The sequence below is a fragment of the Leucoraja erinacea genome, chromosome 30 (genome assembly GCF_028641065.1).
Source record: "Leucoraja erinacea ecotype New England chromosome 30, Leri_hhj_1, whole genome shotgun sequence".
In the NCBI taxonomy this organism is placed as follows: Eukaryota; Metazoa; Chordata; class Chondrichthyes; order Rajiformes; family Rajidae; genus Leucoraja; species Leucoraja erinaceus.
Genome location: NC_073406.1, coordinates 5,514,239 through 5,536,401, shown reverse-complemented (window position 1 = coordinate 5,536,401; position 22,163 = coordinate 5,514,239). Strand labels below are relative to the sequence as shown.

The 22,163-nt window shown below is 41.0% G+C and overlaps 1 protein-coding gene across 1 annotated transcript; it reads right to left on the bottom strand.

Annotated features, from left to right (window-relative positions):
- Positions 1-915: 915 nt before the first annotated feature.
- On the bottom strand, positions 916-21,377 carry draxinb (dorsal inhibitory axon guidance protein b). Its single transcript, XM_055659241.1, has 7 exons — positions 19,427-21,377; positions 16,109-16,595; positions 11,511-11,692; positions 9,592-9,703; positions 8,783-8,872; positions 5,702-5,791; positions 916-4,265 (listed from the first exon to the last, which is right to left on the bottom strand). Exons 2-7 carry the CDS (start codon positions 16,575-16,577, stop codon positions 4,153-4,155), a joined length of 1,056 nt encoding a protein of 351 aa, XP_055515216.1. The 5' UTR covers positions 16,578-16,595; positions 19,427-21,377; the 3' UTR covers positions 916-4,152.
- Positions 21,378-22,163: the final 786 nt, after the last annotated feature.

Below are 22,163 nucleotides of genomic sequence, written 5' to 3'. Positions count from 1 at the left end.
AGCCCATGTGGACAAGGCTTTCCCACAGAGCCCTATGCAGGGAATGCCTGTTTGTTCAGCATGGATTTCATGACTTACAATACAATTACAAAGGCAATTTGCTCTAAATTGAGCTCTACGATGAACTGAGCCGAGGTTTTTCATTTCATACTATTTATTAGCTGTCCAATAGTTTGGTTCATGTGGTTCAAGTTAAAATTAAATAGAAAACAAAAGAAGTGAAAACATTGGTGATACCATCCTTTCATCATGCATTACATCACTAAATTCACATGCATTATGTATAACTGTCAAAAGTGTAACTATAAATAATGTAACTATAATAATGTAACTTTAACATTGGCAAGCAACATAACGAAAATAACATGATGTACAGTGTAACTATAAAATATCTAAATAATGTAACTATGTTTGAAGAATAATGTGGCTTTAAAAATGACAAGCAATGTAATCATAATAGTGTGACAAATAGTTTTAAGACGTGCAATGTAATCCAAACAATACTTTTTAATTAATTCATGGGAAAGTAGAATTGTTACCAAGACCATTATTTATTACCCATCCTTAATTGCTCTTGAGAAAGAGATGGTGATATATGTTCAAACCAGCATTGTTGTGCCAGGCAAGATAACTACAAGTGTGAAGCAATGTAAGGAAACCAATATGCCAAACAGCATAATTATAACGAAAACGTGCTGTTCTTCTCTCAATTTAGTTATTTGTAGATCACAAAGTGCTGGAGCAACTCTGCGGGTTAGGCAGTGACTGGGAGGAATGGACAGACGACGTTTTGGGTCAGGACCTTTCTTCAATCTGAGAACTTTATTTTTAAAGGTGCTGGAGAAACTCAGCGGGTGCGGCAGCATTATGGAGAGAAGGAAATAGGCAACGTTTCGTGCCGAAACCCTTCTTCAGGCCTGAAACGTTGCCTATTTCCTTCACTCCATAGATGCTGCCGCACCCGCTGAATTTCTCCAGCACTTTTGTCTACCTTCGATTTTCCAGCATCTGCAGTTCCTTCTTAAGCACTTTATTTTTAAAAGTGGCTTTATGCGAGTTACATTCCTATAGTCTGTGGAAGGGCCGCAAACCAAAATGTTGCCCGTATATTCCTCCACAAATGTTGCCTGATCTACTGAGTTCCTCCAGCACTTTGTTTTTTACTCAAGATTCCAGCATTTGCAGTTTCTTGTGTCTCCGTCTAGTTACTCACAGGTGGAGATTCTCACATCACATTCTCCTGTTTCCAGTGATATCTTTATTACGCTGTTTTAATACAACTGGAAGAAAACAGAAGAATGTGGCTGCAAAAAAAGTGGATGCATGGAGTCAAAAATCCACTAGTATGTCTATGCAGCAAATTCAAGATGTATTTTTGGGGTAGGTCGTTCTGAGAGGTCACCAGGAGTCAACACTGACTTGATGGCACCTTACAAGACAGGAGACTGGCTGAAATGAACTGCTATTAATGGAGGATGTATCATCTCTGGCATGAGCCTTACAGACCGTTTCTGTAAGATTATCCAATGTCACAGTAGACAATCAGCATATTTGTCTGAGTTACAGGATATGAGTCACTTGCACACTGAAATAGAAAATTGCAGATACTTTTCCACAGTGTCTAAAGCTGACGTGGCGAGTCTCCATTCTGTATCAATCTGCTGATTGCTTTCACTATTTGTAAACGTTATCCTTTTCTTGATTATTACACAAATTAGAAAGGTAGTAAGACATTTGTGAAATAATTTTTGAATCAAGCGACAGAAAATAAAGATAGACACAAAATGTTGGAATAACTAAGCGAGTCAGGCAGCATCTCTGGATAAAATGGACAGGTGATGTTTTGTGTTGGAACCCTTTTTCAGACAGGACAGAAATTGTAAAATAATTGTAAAAATGTCTAGTAACATAAATTAATGCAGTGGTCTGAAAATAGGAAAGGCCAGCTGTTCCTCAAGTGATCGCACCTCATTGGCGATGGTATTAAATATTACACAGAGTCTGCATCAATACTCGATGATGCTACTTGGCATGCTTCAATTCAACGACAACAAAAAACAAAGAGACAAGCAACTATTTTTTTTCTTATATTGTTGCATTTTAGCCTGTGCTGAGCTTATGGTTGGTTTCAGGTTCTAACTGTTCTTAAGTATTTGCGAAACTTCCATGATCATTGAATGAATCATTGCTATGGAATGGAAGTCATTTGGCCACCGGTTTGGGAAGGCAGCAGCATTCCTCCCCAGAATGAGAACGGCAAACCTGCTGATTATTATCATCTATCTGAAGTCTGTCCATAAACGATTTATGTTGTACATGCAGTCCTATTAACATCACACCACCTTGGTCTAAGTCGGCTTTGGGAGATGATTGTGTCCCAGTGTTTCTGATTAGTAGGCAACCCAAATGTCACATGAGAATGGGGCAAATATAGCATTCCATAGTCAACTTGTCAATCTGAAATGTCGACTGTCCATTCCCTCCACAGATACTGCCTGATCCACTGAGATATTCAAGCACCTTGTGTTTTGCTCAGATTCCAGTGTTTGCAATTCCTTGTGTCTCTCGTTTACTTAATTGTAAAGTCTAGACTCACACAGAACCAATAATCAGTCGGGAAAGATGCCAGCAGATACAGCATCCAAGGAGGCTTAAATTAAAATGGGTAGGATTAGGCTGCTAGATTCATGTGGATTAACTGTACACAACGCAACAAATAGAGTAGATTGCAGGCTTGAACTGGAGCAGAGCTACATTTTGCTTTAAAAGCTTGATTCTATTGCAGGAGCAATGAAAGTTCTCTGGTGGGTATTTGTTTAACTGGCATTAAAAAGTGGCAGAGTAATCCAGGGCACACTTCGTATCTCAAGATATTAAAGGGGCAAGAATATCATAATGAGGAGGTTTATGTGTATGGTGATTGTATGATTAGGGAGATAGACAGTTTCTTGGTAAAGAGCAACACATGATGGGGGGGGGTGGGGCAGGAGAATCTGCCAGATGATGGCCTGGTGGGGGGTAGCCTTAGGTGGAAGTTGATTGAGTGTACAGTAGAGAGGCTTCTCGGAAATAAATGTTGACAGCATAATGTTATGCATCATTAGTGGAGTCAGGGTACTGCAGTTTGTTCTAGCTACCTTTTCTCAAAATGACATTAAGATCAATTTATAAACATTGCATACAAATGTTAATTTGAACATTAATCGTAATAGCCAGGAGCAGACTATCAAAACAACAACAAGTAATGGTGTATGAAGGTTTACTAAATTATAGTGATGAATTATTGAGTAGTGGAGCAATAGTGGAGGATAGTGGATTAAAGTGATATGTACTGAGTACGTGGGAATGGTGGATTAGTATGAAGACATGGGTATTAATGGGGCAATGGAAGCAATGGCGGCAGTAGTCAGTAATGGGTATTAGTGGGGGCATAGAATTGAAATGATGGTATTTAGATTTGGGTGCTGGATTGCATTAATGGAAAGCTAGGTAATATGTATAGGTGGAGGTGGTAGCTTGAGTATGAATGTTGTATTGTTGTGATAGGGTTCTGGATACTGGCTATGAGTGGAAATGTTAATGTGGCATAAAGGATATTGAATATGATTGGGGGTTTTGGATTGTGATGCTTAACTAATGGGTAAAAAGTGTGAAATGAAAGCGGAATTGTGCTAATGGAATTCTCAGGATGAATGGAAAAATTAAATTGGACCAGCGAGGAAAATAGGATTATAGTTATGGGACACAGATTATGAGTTAAGTATATTTGATTGGAGTGGTGAGATATTGGTTACAACTGCAGTATATCTTGTATGTTGATTGAACTTATGGAGTTTCTGGTTCATTGTAGGAGAATAGAATTGTCACATTGAATTATTGGGTATGAGTGGGTACAATGTATTGCAAAGATAGCGTGTTGGATGGTACTGACTGATGTTGGGGAAACAGGAGAATGCTGATTGTAATGTTGGGTATGAGTTTGACAGTGGAATGGATGGGCTAGATGTGGAATGACATGGGAGTGTATATTCCAGGCAGCTCTTGGTCTATCAGGCATATGTTGGAATCATCAAGATTTTAGCCACTTTTTACTTTGAGATCATTTTTTGACTGGTTGCATGGACCAATTAAGCTGGATTCCGTCTCGTCTTTTCAGACCGTAATGAATGATCCGTGATCAACGTTGATTGAATCAGGTTCCACACAACGCCCTCGCCTTCGAGTAACTCTCCGGTTTCGGTGAAACTTGGCATAGCAGCGGAGACCTGGTGAACAGCGAAGAATTATAAAGGGATTCAGGCTTTGCAGCTTACTAGGACATGGTTTGATTATTAGCTTTAACTACAGCAACAAGATCCATTCCCTTTCCTTATTTACCATGCTGAAAAATATAGTTAACAGTTTACAGTAGATGTTTATATCTTACCACAGCACCAAGAGGAGAATAGAATTTTAGTGAATGACTGTGAACATGAATGGGAGACGTTGAGCTGATTTCAGGGGCAGTATAAGATTGTGTTCACGGAATACTGGGTTTCTTTCAAACTCCTAAGAAAATTCAGCATGTGACCAATGCCACTTGCCAATGTCTGCAGATGCATCATAGAACGCGTCCTATCGTGTTTCGTCAGGTCTTGGTTTGGCAACTGCTCTCCCCAAGAATGCAAGAAATGTCAGTGCTGTGGCCACAGTCTAGTTCAACGTGCAGACCGCCTTCTCCCCTTCCCTTCGTCGTCTCCCCCAGTCCCACCATGACTCCAATCTACACTTTACCTCAGGAAAGCAGCCAACATAATGAAGGACCATTTAACCCCAATCATTCCCTCTTCTACCCTCTCCCATTGGACAGAAGATACAAAAGCTTGAAATCAGATACAAAAACTTCTCCCCGCTGTTACCAGACTATTGAATGGACTACTAAGTGTATTCCCAATATATCATGATGCGGCCCTTGCACTGTCTTTTAATTCTGCATATTCTTTATCAGCTGTAATACTTTGCACTCTATTTCCTTTCTCTTTCTACACTACGTGTTGTGCTCATTTATGGTTTTATTGTACTCAAGAATGATATGGTTTGCCTGGATACAAACAAAACAAAGTTTATTACAATTATGTCAGCACGTGCCAATCATAAGCCCACACTAATACCATTCCTGTCACTTCAATGACCACTGAATGGGTTAATGAGGAGGCAACACTCACAGGTCTGAAAAGGACAGAGCTAGAGTAACTCAGCAGATCTCTGGAGAACATGGATAGGTGACATTTTGGGTCAGGACTCTTCTTCAGACTAATTGTAGGGGGGGGGGGGGGGGGGGGGGAGAGGGAGCTGGGAGAGAGGATAGGTAGGACAAAGTGTGGCAGATAATGGGTGGACAGAGGCAAGTTTTTTTTTATAGGTAGATGGTTGGAACAAAGGTCAGAGATTAAAAGAGAAGATGTAAGACAGACTGACTGAGGAGTTGCAAATTGTGAAGCCAGAAGTAGGAATGTAGGAAGGAGTGGAGGGAAGAAATAGGTGCAAGTCCAGATGAGGTACAGTGGAGGGGAAGGCGAGAACGGGGCGGGTGGGTGGTGTTAAAAGATGAGCTAAAATTGGAGCATTCTGTGTTCATATCATTGGGTTGTAGACTACCCAACATATGAGAGTCTTGGTTTAATATCCATTGTTTAAAGTCTAAACCATAGGTAGCACCCACCTTCTGCACACATGCAGTCATCATAGCACTTGTTATTGAGGCCGCGGTTATGGGCTTTACAGATGTGCTGTCGGAGATCACAGCACCAACCTGTGGAAAAGGGTACAAACAAATTTACGGGTTTATAAGGGAGATTGTGCCGCAAATTATCACAATTGCTGAAAAGGTGGCAGACAGAAAGGCAGACTCCACCCATAATGAAAAATACTGCAACAATAGGAAAGCAATAATTACAAGCTGAAATTTTGAAAACTAAACAGAAAGATGCTGGAAATACTAAATAATCAGGATGCACCTGTGAAGAGAGAAATTGGTGATGTATTAAATTAATATTATCATCATTTCTCCACCTACAGGAACTGATTAAGTAGTTGCAGTATTTTCTGTTTCCAATAATGCAAAGATATATGTCAGATATAAAATACATAGTTATAGTAGAAGTTTTCTCCAATTAACTATCGGGAAGGTCAAATCCTTTCAGACCTTGCTGCTATTCATTTCTTTCTTACCTTCTTTTCTTATGCTTCTGTTTGGGCAATGTCTAAGATTGAACCAGGTTGTTTGCAGCCTTCATCTGTCCCATTGAACACCTAACTGAGCATATGATCCTTTATTATCTCTGTTCTTAAAATAGTCTATCTTAGTAACATCATTCTCTGCCCCTTTCTCGCCTCACTTGCTCCTGAAAGCATGCTCTATGCTTTTTATCTCTACACTAACACAGCAATGTTTTTTTGGCCATGTTTCCCACTCTTGCTCCATTATCATCAGCCTATCCAAAACGCATCTGCCTGCATCCTATTTTGCACCACTTCTCATTAATGATTACATGGAACATATAACAATACAGAACAGGCCCTTTGGCCCACAATATCTGTGCAGAACATGATGCATATGCATACTATAGGCTTACGGTTCCAAATGCTTCCTCATTTTCAAATCCCCCCCCCATTACTTTGTTCCTTCCCATCTTTGCAACCTCAGAGTAATGAAATTCTTACTTTCAACAGTAAACACAATAAACACAATACTCATGAGTAATAGATAATAGACAAAAATCAATAAATGAATAACCCCCAAAATGTCCAAAATTCAGTCTGAAGAAGGGCCCTGACCCAAAAGGTCACCTATCCATGTTCTCCAGAGATGCAGCCTGACCCACTGAGTTACTCCAGCACTTTGTGCCTTTTTTATGTACAGTGGTTTATGCTAGTTATTACATTTATCACTTTAATAACCATGATATTAGTACAAAAAGAACATCTATAGTGCAGCCAAGATCAGTGAAGATAATATCCATCTACCTCTTGATGGACAGACCACATTAGACTGTGGGAGGATCTCTTCTGCCTCAGAGAACAGAAAACGAAGAAAGGTTGACAAGATTTCCTTGATTGCTTCCCAGCAATCCAACTATCTCCATAAATCATTTGATATCAGGAATGACATAAATGATCACAAGACAGGCATGTGACGTGCGCCTTATAACTGTTTCAGTCAGTGCCTCCAGTGATTATACAGCAGCTGTGTAGAGATGGCAGCAGAACAGAGAATGTGCATAAGGCACAGCACCACAGGACACGATCCAGAGTGCCTTTGTTCCGTGCATGAGTTGGTAACTCCAAAGTGCCAATGTTTTGCTGCCTGCAGCATTCACAGTTAATCCCCCCCATTCTCCAAAATCATTAGATTATTGTGTTCAGCAATTAATCTTAATGAATCTCCCACTGGATTTCTCAGTCTCTGTTTAATTAACTGCACAGAGTCTGAAAAGCTAGGCATGTCGGGGATGTTCAGAGAAAGGTCTGCAGCAAATATAACTGGGTCGAATGAAGTAAAAGTAAGCAATTAGATTAACCATTTCAGGGTTTATGTTGACGCGTACCAGGATACCTACTATGAGGTTTAACCTAATAAGCTTTCAGCCAATTACATTTAAACATAAGAAACTTCTATTTATGTAGTACTTGTGGGATAATCTAAAATTGCATTCAGCTGGTGAAGTACTTATGTTGTGTGCTCACTGTGGTTCCATGGGAAATTACGACAGCCAATTTTTGTACAACATGGCCCCAAGATCATCATAGAGGTAGACTCTGCCTACTTCCTTCACAGGTGCTGAGCTATGGGAAGCACTGCCTCAAAAAGGCAGCTGATATCAATAAAGACCCCACACCATCTTGCCCACGCTCTCATTTCACTCCTTTCATTGGGAACAAGCACAGAAGCTTGAAAACTGTGACCACCAGGTTCAGGAATAGCTTCTTCCTAGCAACCAACAGGCTCTTGAACACAACACTAACCACAACTATTGACTTATCTGGACTAAGTCTTTGGCTGCACGACAGACTTTATTTTATCTTGAACTAATTTTAAGGTTAATAATTTATTATATATTTAATTATTGTATTTATCTGTGTGCATTGAGCTTATAGGCCGATTGACCTACTGCATGTAAGAATGTAATTGTTCCCATGTCAGTACATATGACAATTAAACATTCTTGAATCTTGAATATTTGACCAGAATGCTGGAGTGAATTGCTGTCCTTCAAACAGAGTTGTTTGATTTTTACTTGCATCTATAATGGTCTTCAGCTTAACAGCTCTTTTAAAGAGGAGCACCTCTGACATTATAGACTCTCACTCAGCCGAACCCGAACATAAGACGAGATGCTACTAATAACCAAGGTGCTGTCACTCACAGTGTATTGTTTGTGTCTCTTTTACTTTCCTCTCACTCTGACACCACAGCAAGACGCAGAACTGGTGACAGCATCAGGACACATTCGCAACTCATTACCTTTCAATTAAACTGCCACAATGGCCATGGTACCAAAGAGGAGACTACAGCTGAACCGTAATGTTGACAGTCACACACATCTCAAACCTTAGCAACGGCATTTCAATCCATTTCCCAACAGCAATGTCATGAGCCGACTGCTTGTCTTTGCAATTAATGGACATTTAAGGTCACAGTTAGAAGACGACTGGTTTCTGATTGTAACAGTGAATGACTCAGACATTATTTTAAAGGAACAAAAGGTTAAAGCCTCAGGCTGCGTAGGAATTGTGCAGGTACCAGGCAGACAGTCAAGGTGATGATCACACGGCTCTACTTCAGCCACAGACGTAATGTTCCCATTACTCAGATTCTTGCTGCGACGCTTATCTGCAAGGAAAAGAAAAAACAAGCTTTCAAGAGGAAATACATGCCAGTAGTGTAACTGCTCAGATTCACCAAGCCATGGGTAAATTGGTTAAATATTAAGGACAGATTGTACCGACAGGCTTGCATACCCTCAAGTATTGATGATTAACTGAGATATTAATGATAATTAGAGGATTTGCCAGAGCAGGAACCATTTTCCCAGGGTAGGGGGAGTCAAGGGCATAGATTTAAAGTGAGAGAGGAAAGATTTAACAGGAACCTGAAATACTATGTTGGTGGGTATATGGAACGAGCCGCCAGAGGAAGCAGTTGAGACAGGTTGTACAATAACAACATTTAAAAGACACTTGGGCAGGTTGGTGGATGCAAAAGGTTTAGAGGAATTTTAGCCGAACACGGACTGACTTAAATGGGGCATCTTGGTCGGCATGGACGAGTTGGGCCAAAGGGACTGCACTTCTATAATTAATAAGATCAGATGAAAATAAATTATTTCCTCTGGTTGAGAAATTCAAATCAAGACGAAATAACATTAAAATAATAAAGGGGTGGTGTTAAGAAAATATATTTCCACACAATGTAGATATAAAGTGCACTCTCCCGTTCCAAAGTAATTACATTCTGAGTGAGGCTCACTCCAATCATACACGCTCACTTCCCCATGCCCCCAACTCCCTATATTCACATTGCCAACATCCTTTTGTGCCTCCATCTGTTACCTTTCTTCTTTGCTGAAGGCCACATATCTGGCTTCATGTCTTCATAATCTGTCCAGTCAAAGAGCGTCATGTCGAGTGTGGGGTTTACCTCAGCGACTGTTCTTACTCCAGCCTACATGAGCTCAGGGCAATGATGAGAGGGTCAGAGATGAGGGCAGGGGAAGCAGAGAAATGAATGGCCAATGGAGTCGGGGGGTCATTAAAGGAGAATTAATTGTTTGAGAAGTAAAACAAAGAATATTAAAAAGGATGTAGAGGTCATGGCAATGAGTGGTAATGAAATGAAACAGCAAAGAAAGTCACGGCTATTAGATTGGAAGAATTTATATTTTACGGATAGAGATGACTGGGAAACAGCAACAATTTAGGAATATTCAGAGATAAATCACTAAGTGATTTATCAATCTCAACCTGGTGAAAATTTTAATTCAGGCACCGAGGGGAAAAAATGCAGACACAAGAGACAGCACATGCTAGAATCATGAACAAAAAACAGAGTGTTGGAGGAATTCAGTGGGTCAGGCAGCATATGCAGAGGGACTAGAGAAATATGAAGATGGGTCCTGACCCAAAATGTTACAGGGTATGTCCATTTCCTCCACAGGTGCTGCCCGACCCACTAAGTTCCTCTCACACTTTGCTTTTTGTACTGAGATAGATAGTATGCACTGACATAGATGCAAATGTTACCATCGCAGTTTGGGAAGTTTTACCAAATGCTTTCTGAACCCTAACCAACCTGCACCCGATGAACACAACCTAGGACATCCTTTCTGACTAAAATTTAAGAACCAAAGCTAAACTATCAGTAAAATCAGAACATTCATCTCTACAGTACTGGCAGCCTTCATCTCTCCTGTCCTGTGCAATTACTAAAGTATTTTTCAGCACTTTTGTTGCCGCTTTACATGGTGTGGTTCTTTTTAACCTTTATAAGCTCCACTCTGTAAAATTAACCTCCCTGCATTTTAAGGTTAATTTTAAAATTAACCTCCCTGCATTTTATCTAGCACTGCCTGCTTATAGACATTTCAGCCAATACTATTCCCTCAATACATTGATTTAAAAATCCTTGCCATTATCTAAATCTCTCTACACTTTGGGCCAAAGTTGATTTGTTCCCCAAAGAGGTTTTCTATAACAAAGACATCACATGAGTATGTATTTACCACAATTGTGATGTCAATCTATGAACAACAATGAAATAGTTGGAAAAGAAACCAGTTGTTGAGCCAAACTTTAAATATTCAATTTCCTTTTTGTTCTTAATTTGTGATTGGAAGATTCAGATGCATTTTCCTGTAGATAATCAAGCCTCCAAGTACCACTGCTGCTCTGTGACATGTCAGTGATGTTACGCGATGGACTTCACAAACTCCTGAGGGAGGGCAGATCATGATGTAACAACATGAATCATTTATCACAGCATGATTTAATAGAATTACAATGAGAACCTCCCTTGATAAAGACATTTCTTCTTCATTAAACTCTGTTGAAATAAGATTACACTCAACTCCCATCCCAAGTCCCCCATTTCCCTTTTATCTTCACACTTTACCCTCCTCTTTGTCCTCCAGAACCATCCCTCCGATTTTACATTCCACTCCTCTTCTCTCCTTATCTGACACCCTTCATCTCCTTTTCACCTCCAGCTTTTGTCACTTACTCCGCCAATCTGCCAATCAGCCCTCTCAGCTGCATCAACCGATCACTTGTCAGGCTTTATCCCGCCCCATCCCTCTTTTTTTAAAGCTTTCTTTACCGTATTCTGTCAGTCGGAAGGGGTCCCAGCCTGAAATGTCCATTCCTCCACCGATGCTACCTAACTCACTGAGTCCCTCCAGCACTTTATGGTTTGCTGAAGGTATGCTATTTGCTGTTGCTGGTGATGGGAGGGTGACCAGGTACAATTGGTTTACCTGTTCTCTGGTTTGCTGTCTGGTCTTTACTGCCGGAACTTCCTCTGTTGTAATGGTGGTCAGCAAAGTGCTGGTCACCGCACCGCTGGACATCGTCAGGGGCCTTGTGGAAAGCTCATCCTTCACCTTGCCTTGTGTTATACCCTTTATGGATGAGATTAACGCAGCTTCTGATACTTTCACTGCCAAGAGAGGATCAAAAAGTGACAGATTAATCAGCAGATGCTTAAAAAAAACCAAATCACCAATAAGACGACAAAGGTCGGTTGGGAGGAAGAAACAGAGTAAAGAACACCTGTTGTGTGGTAGACTGCCAAGAACTTGCTGTGCAGCAGCAATGTTACTGTACTAGAAGGCAATGGGTGACAAAGTAAGAGAGACACCTTGGTGTGACTGGATTGCATAATCATCTATTTATTTTGTAGCCTCTAGTTTGTGTCACTTGATCGGTTGTTATGCTCCCTATCACAATTGCTCACTCTCACTGCTGTGAAAAGTAAAGTAATAATCATCTCAATCAATTAATATACCATAGATAATCCTCATTTAGCATTTACAATGTAACAACTGGTTTAAGATTGAAAACATGAGCCAGGATGAAAGAAAAAGGCCAAATGGCGTCAGGCTCATATCTCCTCTCTTCACCCCCCCCCCAATCATGTCCCCATCTCACATTTCCAGCTACCTCCCCCCTTCCGCGAACAGTTTGAGGAAGGATCCTGACCGGAAACGTTGCCTGTCCATTCCCTCCTCAGATGTTGTCTGACCTGCTGAGTTACTCCGCCACTTTTGTGTTTTGAACATAAGTTAATTCTCAGCTCTTCTTCCTCTGCTGCTTTTACTAAGTGCTGTGATCGACAGGGAGTAGTTTGCTCTCAGCTTGATCATTTCCAAACTAATGCCCTGTACATTATTGATCTACCACATGAATATGTCCTTAATAACATTCTTCATCCCATTTTGCACTGCCCTGAATGGTGTTAAACATTTCTGGTATTGTTGGAGCTGCACACATCCAGGGAAATGGGGAACATTCCCCAAGAAAGCCAAAATGCTTAGTGTATCTGGCTGTAAGTAACTTGCTGCATGATGTCCAATATCTGATCTTCTCTTGTACTTTATTTATGTGTCTGGACTATTATGTGTCTTGAGTTTCAGGTTGTTGATGATGGGGTACCCAGTGATGGTAAAGTGTTTAAAAAGGTAGGTGGAAATGTTGAAATAGGGAACTAAATGTAGATGCAGCACGACGCCTCAAACAACAATGAGGAAATTAACATGTGCTTTTACTAATGTAGGCTGGTAGATGAATGTTGAACTGAATCCCCAGGGAACTCTACTGACTACACAAGACTCCATGCAGCTATATAACTGGTACATAGACCCCATTAAAATGTACTGGTGTACTGGTCTTTATTTAACATTACACTGCCTGTTATTTGATATATTTTTAATGAGGTTATAATGACAAATTCAGTGATTTTGCAAGAGACTTCATTGGCCATTTCAGATTAATTTTGGAGGTTCTATTTAATCAAGTCACAGAAGGGCACAAAACATACACAGCGTTGATCATAAAAAACATGTTCTCACCAAAACACTGTGAGATCAAAGAGAATGTGAGCTGATAAAAGTTGTAAATCAGGATGATTGTTGGTATTTTCAATATATCTTGGAAGCAATTACAGAGCCGTTGTTTGCTTCAATCAGTAATTCTGCTGTAGAGAATTTGGAGGCAATCTTCTTTGCTAATAAATGATCAGCATGGAGTGAAGAGAATGCTAGTTACAAATAAATTAAATGCAGTTTGTCAAAAGAAAATTGGCTTTCCCTGATCGCGACTGTGATCAGGGACTTCCAGCTCTGTATGTTGGAGAAAACGACGCCAAAAGTACAATGCTGATCTGTAAAACAGAGTCAGGTAGACGCAGGTGTGGTCACAGACAGCTATCCCCATTGACTCAGCTAACATTTCTTTAAGCCTCTTGCCTTAAGCTGCACCAAATTAGGCTCAATAGCAGGGAGTCAGTGCATTTGGTTTTACATTCTCACCATAGGGGTTGACCTATCCAATCACCCAAGCAGCTGAAATACAAAAAGCGTTGTCAGAGAGATCCGAGCTGCCTCTTAATATCAGATTATTATTTCACACAATGAACAAAGAGGTGAGGATTTGAACAAACCACAGCAAGAATATTCTTGTTCATATTAATTTGCGTTTTTCTCCTGTCTGTTTTTTTCTCTTTTTTTTATCTTGCATGTAGCAGCCAATGACTGTAGTACACTAGTCCAGCAATTGATTACATTACTTTTGGTTTCAAATGCACATTTATTCAGACATGTCGTATCCAAAAATAGGAATGGAAGCGATGCAAATAGAATGCAGAGTCCCTGAACAAGGTTTGAACCAGAGCAGACAGCGTGCAGATGGAATGTAGCAAACACCCCCAAGCAAGGCTGGGGGTAGAACAGATATGGTATAGCTCGTACTGTCTAGCAGAATTATGACCAAAACTGCAATTTGATTCAAGAGCAATAACCTCAATTAACCGTACAATAACGCATGCCCTGAAGGAAATGTAAGTGAATGACCGAGAAAAGGAAGGAGAGGAACAGATAAGAGAGAGAGAGAAAATGAGAGTAAAAGAGACTGAGGAAGAAGAAGTGGGGAAAATCTAAATAAAAAGAAGGGACAATGAATAATGTGGAGAGCACAGAAAGGAAGAGGAGAAAAGTGGCAGCAGAGGTAGAGAGAGGCAAAGATTGCTTCAAAGCTTATGCAAAAAAAATAGTTATTGGGAAAAGGAGGGGGGTGTGAAAGGAAACAGAAGGCAGGATGAGATACTGAAATAAACGTATCAAAACAGGAAAACATGAAAGCAGATAGACCACAGGTGTATATAATGCTTTTTGTTTGAAATATGTTCAAAAGAGTACAAAATAAGGATACTTGAACAAAGACCAAATTAGGACAAATTAATCACATACATGAATTTCAAAGTAGATTTTAAAGTAAATGAAAGAAATCACTAGGTGATTTATCAATCTCAACCTGGTGAAAATTTTAATTCGGGCACCGAGGGTAAAAAATGCTGACACAAGAGACAGCACATGCTAGAATCATGAACAAAAAACAGAGTGTTGGAGGAATTCAGTGGGTCAGGCAGCATATGCAGAGGGAATAGAGAAACCCTTCTGAAGATGGGTCCTGACCCAAAATGTTATATGTCCATTTCCTCCACAGGTGCTGCCCGACCCACTAAGTTCCTCTCACACTTTGCTTTTTGCACTGAGATAGATATGAAGGTCTGACATAAATGCAAATGTCACCATCGCAGTTTGGGAAGTTTAGACCGACAAAAAAAAAAATGCTGGAAATAATAATCAGACTTTCTACTGATTTGCATGTAAAAGTAATGCCAATTATTTCAACATTATGTCTCCCTTTACCAAATGTTTTCGAACACCTCAACCATCCTGCACCCAATGAACACAACCTAGGACATCCTTTCTGACTAAAATTTAAGCACCAAAGCTAAACTATCAGTAAAATCTTAACTTTCATCTCTGCAGTAATGGCAGCCTTCATCTCTCCTGTCCTGTGCCACTTCAAAAGTATTTTTATGCACTTTTGGTGAAATGGTGAAGAGAAATGAAGAGAGAAAATTCTACAATATCTTGGTGGTCAAAGGTAAAGGCACTAAATGTGGAATGGGGGAGTGGGGGGGGTGGAGATGTGTACACGATATGAAAGAGACTGCAGTTTGAACAGTTTAGTTTCAGGAATTTTATTAAACTGGAAAATATTTCAGAGACAGGAAGGAGTAGGGCTTCAAATGTATTTAAAACTGGCAATTAATGTTTTAAATTGAAAAGTTGAGAAAAAGCAGAGGTGATGGATGAGCAGAACTTGCCATGGAGTAGAATATGGGCTGCAGAATTCTGGATGACCACAGTATATGCAGGGTAGGAGATGAACAGAATGAGACACAAGATGATGGGACAATTGTAAAAACAATCATTCAGTCTGGAACTTTCTGGGTTTGATATTCTTGGGTTTTTTCAAATTAATAATGTTGATGAAAAAACACTTACACTATCAACACTGTAATTGGATTTACATAAGTTATACATTATTTTTAATTTTAACATGCGATGTTATAACAACTAATTTTCGCTGGGCATTTCTAATCCTAGAGAATCTTTCCAGCTCATGGAATATATTTAAAATAAAAATGTATTCATCAGAACACAAGGGTGACACAGTGATGCAGCTGATAGAGCAGCTGCTTCATAGTGCCAGAGATGCTAGTTCGACCTGATCTGTGTGGAGTTTGTACAATCTCCCTGTGACAATGTGGGTTTCCTCAGGGTGCTCGGGTTCCCTCCCATGTCCCAAAGATGTGCAAGTTTGTAGGTTAATTGGCCTCTGTAAATTTCCCCTAGTGTGCAGGGAGTGGATGGGAAAGTGGGATAACATGGAACTAGTGTGAACAGGTGATCGATGGTCGAAGTGGACTCGGTGGGCCTAAGGGCCTGTTTCCATGTTGTATCTTTCAATCAGTCAATCAATCAAACCATTCCATGGTCCCTCTTACCTTTATTCTGTCGGGCTCGCTCTCTTCGATTGTGTTTCTTGTGATCTCTGTGGTGTTTTTTCCCTTTATTTGCAGATTCCACTGTGCGGTAATTTTCTAGTTCTTGAGGATAAAACTGGCCACTCTGATCTATAGCTCCCTCCTCCAGTATGGCTGCTCTCTCCAGACTGTCTGTCTCCACACGTACTGGTGTCAGACTCTCCAATCCCACACCATCTCCATCTGGCCTGTCTCCATCCATCACTCTGGTCACCATTGTGTTGGCTTTTTCCTTCCTCTGGGTACCATGCTTGCGCCCTGGTCTGGGCTGGTCTGGCCAGGAGTCATGTTTCTTCAGATTGTTGCTGCTGTCAGATGGTTGCTGTATGCTCTTCTTATCTCTGTTGTCAGCTTCCAGAGCACAAACCTGACTCAGAGCATCAAACGCCAGGATGAAGAGGAAAGGAGGCATGAGGTACCACCGTGCCATTTCCTTTTTATGATTGAACTGAAGAAAAAAAACATACGAGGTGAACCAATGATATTGATTTCAACTGCTGATCAGGTGGTTAGATATAGATTTAGGTTTATTATTGTCAAGGTACAGTGAAAAGCTTTGTTTTGCATGCTATCCAATCATATCAGATAATATGCATAAATACAATTGTCAAACTCAAGTACAATCGATAGAGCTAAGGGGAAGATACAGAGTGCAGTATATGGTTCTCAGCATTGTAGCGCACCAGTTCCATAGACCTATCTCCACAATGCAGTAGAGGTGAACCCTAGCTTATTAAAGGACCTTTCAGAACCCTGATAACAGAGGGGAAGAAGCTGTTCCTAATCTGTTGGAGCATGCTTTCAAGCTCCTGTACCTTCTGCCAGATGGAAGCAGGGAGAAGAAGGAATGACCGGTTTGGGACAAGTCTTTGATTATGTTGGCTGCTCTTCTAAGGCAGTGTGAAGGGTAGATGGAGTCGACAGTGGGGAGTCTAGTCTGTATGATGGACTGGGCTACATCCACTGCTCTGTAATTTCTTATGCTCTTGGGGAGAACTGTTCCCAAATGCAACTGGACAGTTTGCTTTCTAAACCCCCCTCACCTGTATCCATCTATCACTTGCCAGGATTTGTCCCGACCCACCTCTCTTCCAAAATGTCGCCTATCCATGTTCTCCAGAAATAATCCGCTGAGTTACTTCTGTTCCTTGTGTCTTTTTTTTTGTCAATCAGTCACTGCAAATCCTTGTGTCTACAGTATACTTCCTATGGTGCATGGTTTGCACACCATTTAGGCACAGATTAATCACGCTTACCACTTTTCAGCTTCAGAGTGTGTAAAGACAGTGCAAACATCTCCAATGGCTTAGATGCTAAAGACTCTGTATTATAACTCAGCTGCTGGTAGGGGTTTGGAATTCAAATGCTTGTTAGTTCCAGCTGATATAATTAGAATGATTATGGGAGCAGTTCAATTTATCTTCATGTCCCTAGGTAACAAAGTGGGGGGAAATTTAACTCTGGTCTAATGCAATAATACCCACTGGACCCATTCCCCTGTAACAGATGGTGCCTTCAAGGGAAAAAAGGAGACAAACTGACCAACTAAATCCAGAGCTCAGCTCTTACAATGCGCACATCAAAGGGCATCCCCCCATCGCAACATAATTGGAGTGATTTCCTCCCAAAATAATTATCAACCATTAGGTTTATTATTGTCATGTGCGTTGAGGTACGGTGAAAAGCTCTGTTTAGAATGCTTTCCATTATACATTTATACATAAATACAATAAAACCAAAATCAAGTGCAGTGAAAAGATCAATGAAGGGAGCATACCCAGTGCAGAATATCCTGCAGTTCTCAGCATTGTAGCACAAGTTGCAGATACAATGTCCAATGTCCGCAATGAGTAGAGGAGAATCAGACGTGCATTTCTACATACCATATGGGATCATATAAAGAAAGTTTCACTCTTGTTTACAAATATTTCTACACTGAGATTTAGGGAGAGAGAACTCATTGACATCTTGTCCTGGATAACATTGAGTGCTTCCAACCAGATGCACAAGTAGCTGCTGTGCATTAGACGAGGGTAGGGTTTATGTCGGTAGTGATCCTACTATGGGACATATGGCACTGAGCTAATGCATGTATGGATGGAACTGTGGAACTGTGGAAGGGGGTGGGGGGAATTTAGAGGAAAAGATCAATGTGATTGATGAACCACAAGATTAGGCTTTACAAACCATGACACACAATCACAATACAACACCACACGATCGTTTTGAAATCAAAATTAAGCAGTAGCTATTAAAATTGCCGAGAAAAATAGTAGTCGGAAAGGAGAGCCATTTTCTGAAATGTATTTGTACTTAACATCTCAATTTTGTAACTGGTATTCCACCAGGGTTAATATTAATTATCAGCTGCTCTCGGGGGAATCTCCCTCACCTCCCATCTGCTCCAGGACCAAACATCACTTCCAGCTCCAGGATTATGTTTACAGCATCTTCTATTGTACCCCACACAACAACCCGCTGTCTGAAAATTCTAGCTCTCCATCATCATCTCCACCATCGGCGACTGAGCTTCTTTCTGCCTTAAACTAGCCCACAAACAATCATGAATGGGCTCGGTGTCAGATTCACAAAGCTTCCTCTTTCCTACCCCAATCAATCTGCAGAAGGGTCCCGACCTGAACCGTTGTTTATCCACTCCCTCCACAGATGCTGCCTTGCCCGCTGAGTTCCTCCAACACTTTGTGCTATTTTTGCTCAAGCTGCACAAAGCGGCGTTCCCAATTACGCTGCCCTTGGTATCTCTCCCGCGTCTGGACAAATGTTCAAAGCTTTGCCGGAGTCCTGTCGTCTGGCGCACGCACAATACCAATATCAAGGGTTCATGCAACGTACGAACTTCTGCCCCCACACAACTCCTCGCACTTAAGAGAACCATTCTCGATGCAAACAAACTACCGGCGATCAAATGCATCCATTTAACAAGGTAGTTTTCATGTTCAATGCTTGCCATCCAAACACACCTTTGACTCATTTTTTTTAGTTTGGAAGGAAACAATTTATACATAAATCCACCACCTTCGTGATTGGTTACATACACTGACAGGCGTATACTCACTGATAGACATACTCTGATAGACAGAGGAACACACACACACACACAAACACGTTGCTTTTGTGTAGCCTTTACAAAACATTCTGAAAATCGTCAAATACCCATTGACAGTTGAGTTGCAGGTGCCACAATCTTCGATCCGTATAACATAAATACGCGTCGTTCGGGACTAGATATACCAGTGGCTGGCCGAAACATTTGCCTACCTGCCTATTACCCGGAAACGGGACGCGGAGAGCGGCCGCTCCGGCAACCCGATAGAAGCGAAGATCCAGTATCTCAGAGGCTGGGAGAGGAATGAAGATGCGCGCTCCGCGGGCGCGCTCCCGACGATGATGTCAGCGATAGACAGGGGCGGGCACAAACTGAAGGAAGGAAGAAATGCAACAAGATAAACACAAATGAAGATACGAACAGAGGCGCGGAGATCATGTCCAAGCAAGAGGTTCGCTGTCTGAACCTTGCTGTGAAGGTGAATGGAGAGAGATGAAGGGGTTGGTTAACACGTGAGACACTGCAGTTGAAGGGATCCTGGTGTTTTGGATGAGAAACTGGTCGGGGCACGTAGAACCGTTATGTGGTCGCCCAGGTAACGGTGAATCAACTCAGATGTCTAAAATATTTTGGAAATAGAAAAATAAAACCAAGAAATATCTTCGGAGAGAAGTTGGAAGCGGCTGACATTATACATCAGCCGTTAGATGAGAATGGACCAACTAGCTGAGACGCATCGCACAGAGGTAGCGCCTAAACGTGGGAGACAAATTTAAAGAAGGAATGAGGACCGATGAACAAAGAGATTTTAGAGACTAGGTACCCGATTCAGAATAAATGCTAACTGGTAAAAGAGATCTCAAAGATTAATGGTTTCATTCGGGAAAACGAATATAAACGAGGACGTACAGTCACAGCAGTTGTACTGTAGACCCATGATTCATAAACAGGTGTAGGAAGGAACTGCAGATGCTGGTTTATACCGAAGATAGACACAAGTGCTAGAGTAGCTGAGCGGCTCAGGCAGCCTCTCTGGAGAAAAAAAGACGGGTGACGTTTCGGGTCGGAACCCTTCTACAAACTGAAACAATTAATCTGAATGGGCCTGACACACATATATGACCATAATGCGAGTGGACAAATGCAATATAGGCTTTGGCTGTTGAAGCGTTCAACAGCGGTGGAACTTGGTTATCTGGAGTGCTCGACAGAGAAGCACATTCCTAAAATTCAAACTAAGCAGGTAAATGCGATTATAGGAAAATTGCTTGGTAGGAAAAAACGGAGGTTATTTAAACCGAAATAAACGACAAGAAAATGTGATTAAATTAAACTTACCTGCTAGCTGATGATGGAGATACCTGCTTTATTTTATGGGTGGCAAATAATAATAGAGAACAAATAAACGAAAGCAACGCAGAAGTCACTGGCTGGACAGCACTTTTCCCTGAACATTTAAGTGTCTGGGCACTTAAGTGGCATCGGAGAGGGAGGGAATGCAGACTGGGAGTTTTAATTTTGTTTTTTACTACTAAAAGTAATCACTGTGACTATCCTGCTCTAAAACAGGCCATCGGACTTAATTTATCTGTACTGAGCAATAGGGTTTAGAAAGTCCCCATTCTATCACATTTCAATTTACTCTATCAGTATACACTTCTATTCAGTTATGCTTTTAACAGTCAAGCTTCCTCTGAAATTCATCTGTATAAAGCACATCAGCTTGCTCAAGGGGGGTTTCATTCCAACCAGTTTGGTAAAGAACATGTTTCTGAATTCCTTTTTGAACTTACAAAATGAGAACCTTATGCCTTTCAGTATCCTTCACAAATAAAAACGTTAACATTATAAAATTCTTCCATTTGCTCCCCTGTTCTACAAATTGCCAACCATCACAATAGATCAATGGGGATGCGATCTTTCTGGCTTTCCACTCTGCATGGGACTGCTTGGACAATAAAAACACATACATCAGGCTGTTGTTCATAAACTACAACTTGGCGTTCAACACCAACATCCCATTCAAACTTGTTACCAAGCACAAGAAACTGTGTCTCGGTGCATCCCTTTGCAACTGGATCCTCGACTGCCTCATCAGCAGAACCTAATCAGCAATTGGCAAGAACAGTCCCTCCTTGATGAGCATCAGCTCAGGGGCACCCATAGACCCTGTGTTCAGACCACTGCTCTATTCACTCTATATCCATGACTAGCGGACACAGTTCCAACTCCATCTTTAAATTTGCCAACAACACCCCCATTGTTGGAGGAATTACAGAGAGCAATGAGTCAGGGTATAGGAGGGAGATCGATCTTCTGATTGAATAGTGCAACAACAACTTGCCCTCAATATCAGTAAAACCAGATTTTACTGACAATTTCAAGTTCCTGGGTGTGTATATCTCTGAAGATCTTTTCTGCACCCAGCACTTTGATGTGACCATAAAGAAATCCCATCAACGTCTCTACTTCTTTACTCTCTTGAACTTCAACAGGTATATGGTAGAGAGTTATGCTGACTTGCTGCATCACAGCCTGGTTCGGCGACTCAATTGCCCAGGAATGAAGGAGATTACAAAAACTGGTGGACACTGTAGCGGATCCACAGGAGGGGGTGTCTTAAAAATGCAGTCAGCATCATCAAGGACCCACATCATCGCCATGCTCTTATTTTACTATTGCCATAGGAAAGAAGGTAGATAAGTCTAAAAACTGTGATGACCAGATTCAGGAACAGTTTCTTCCCAACAATCATCAGGCTATTAAACACTGTAAACATCAACTAAAGTTTCATATATGAACTAACTACTAACACCACTAACTACTCTTCAGCAAAATCAGAGATGTCCTCATTCTTTAGGAAATGGGGGTTCCCCTCTTCCATTATAGATGAGGCTCTCACTAGGCTCTCCTCGATATCCCGCAGCTCTGCTCTTGCTCCCCCTCCCC

Coding starts and splice junctions, on each gene's coding strand:
- draxinb (XM_055659241.1), bottom strand. CDS start 16,577: ATGGCACGGTGGTACCTCATGCCTCCTTTCCTCTTCATCCTGGCGTTT. Junction 9,704..11,510: donor GACAGCAAACCAGAGAACAG/GTAAACCAATTG, acceptor GAGCTCATGTAG/GCTGGAGTAAGAACAGTCGC. Junction 4,266..5,701: donor TGACTGCATGTGTGCAGAAG/GTGGGTGCTACC, acceptor GCTGTTCACCAG/GTCTCCGCTGCTATGCCAAG.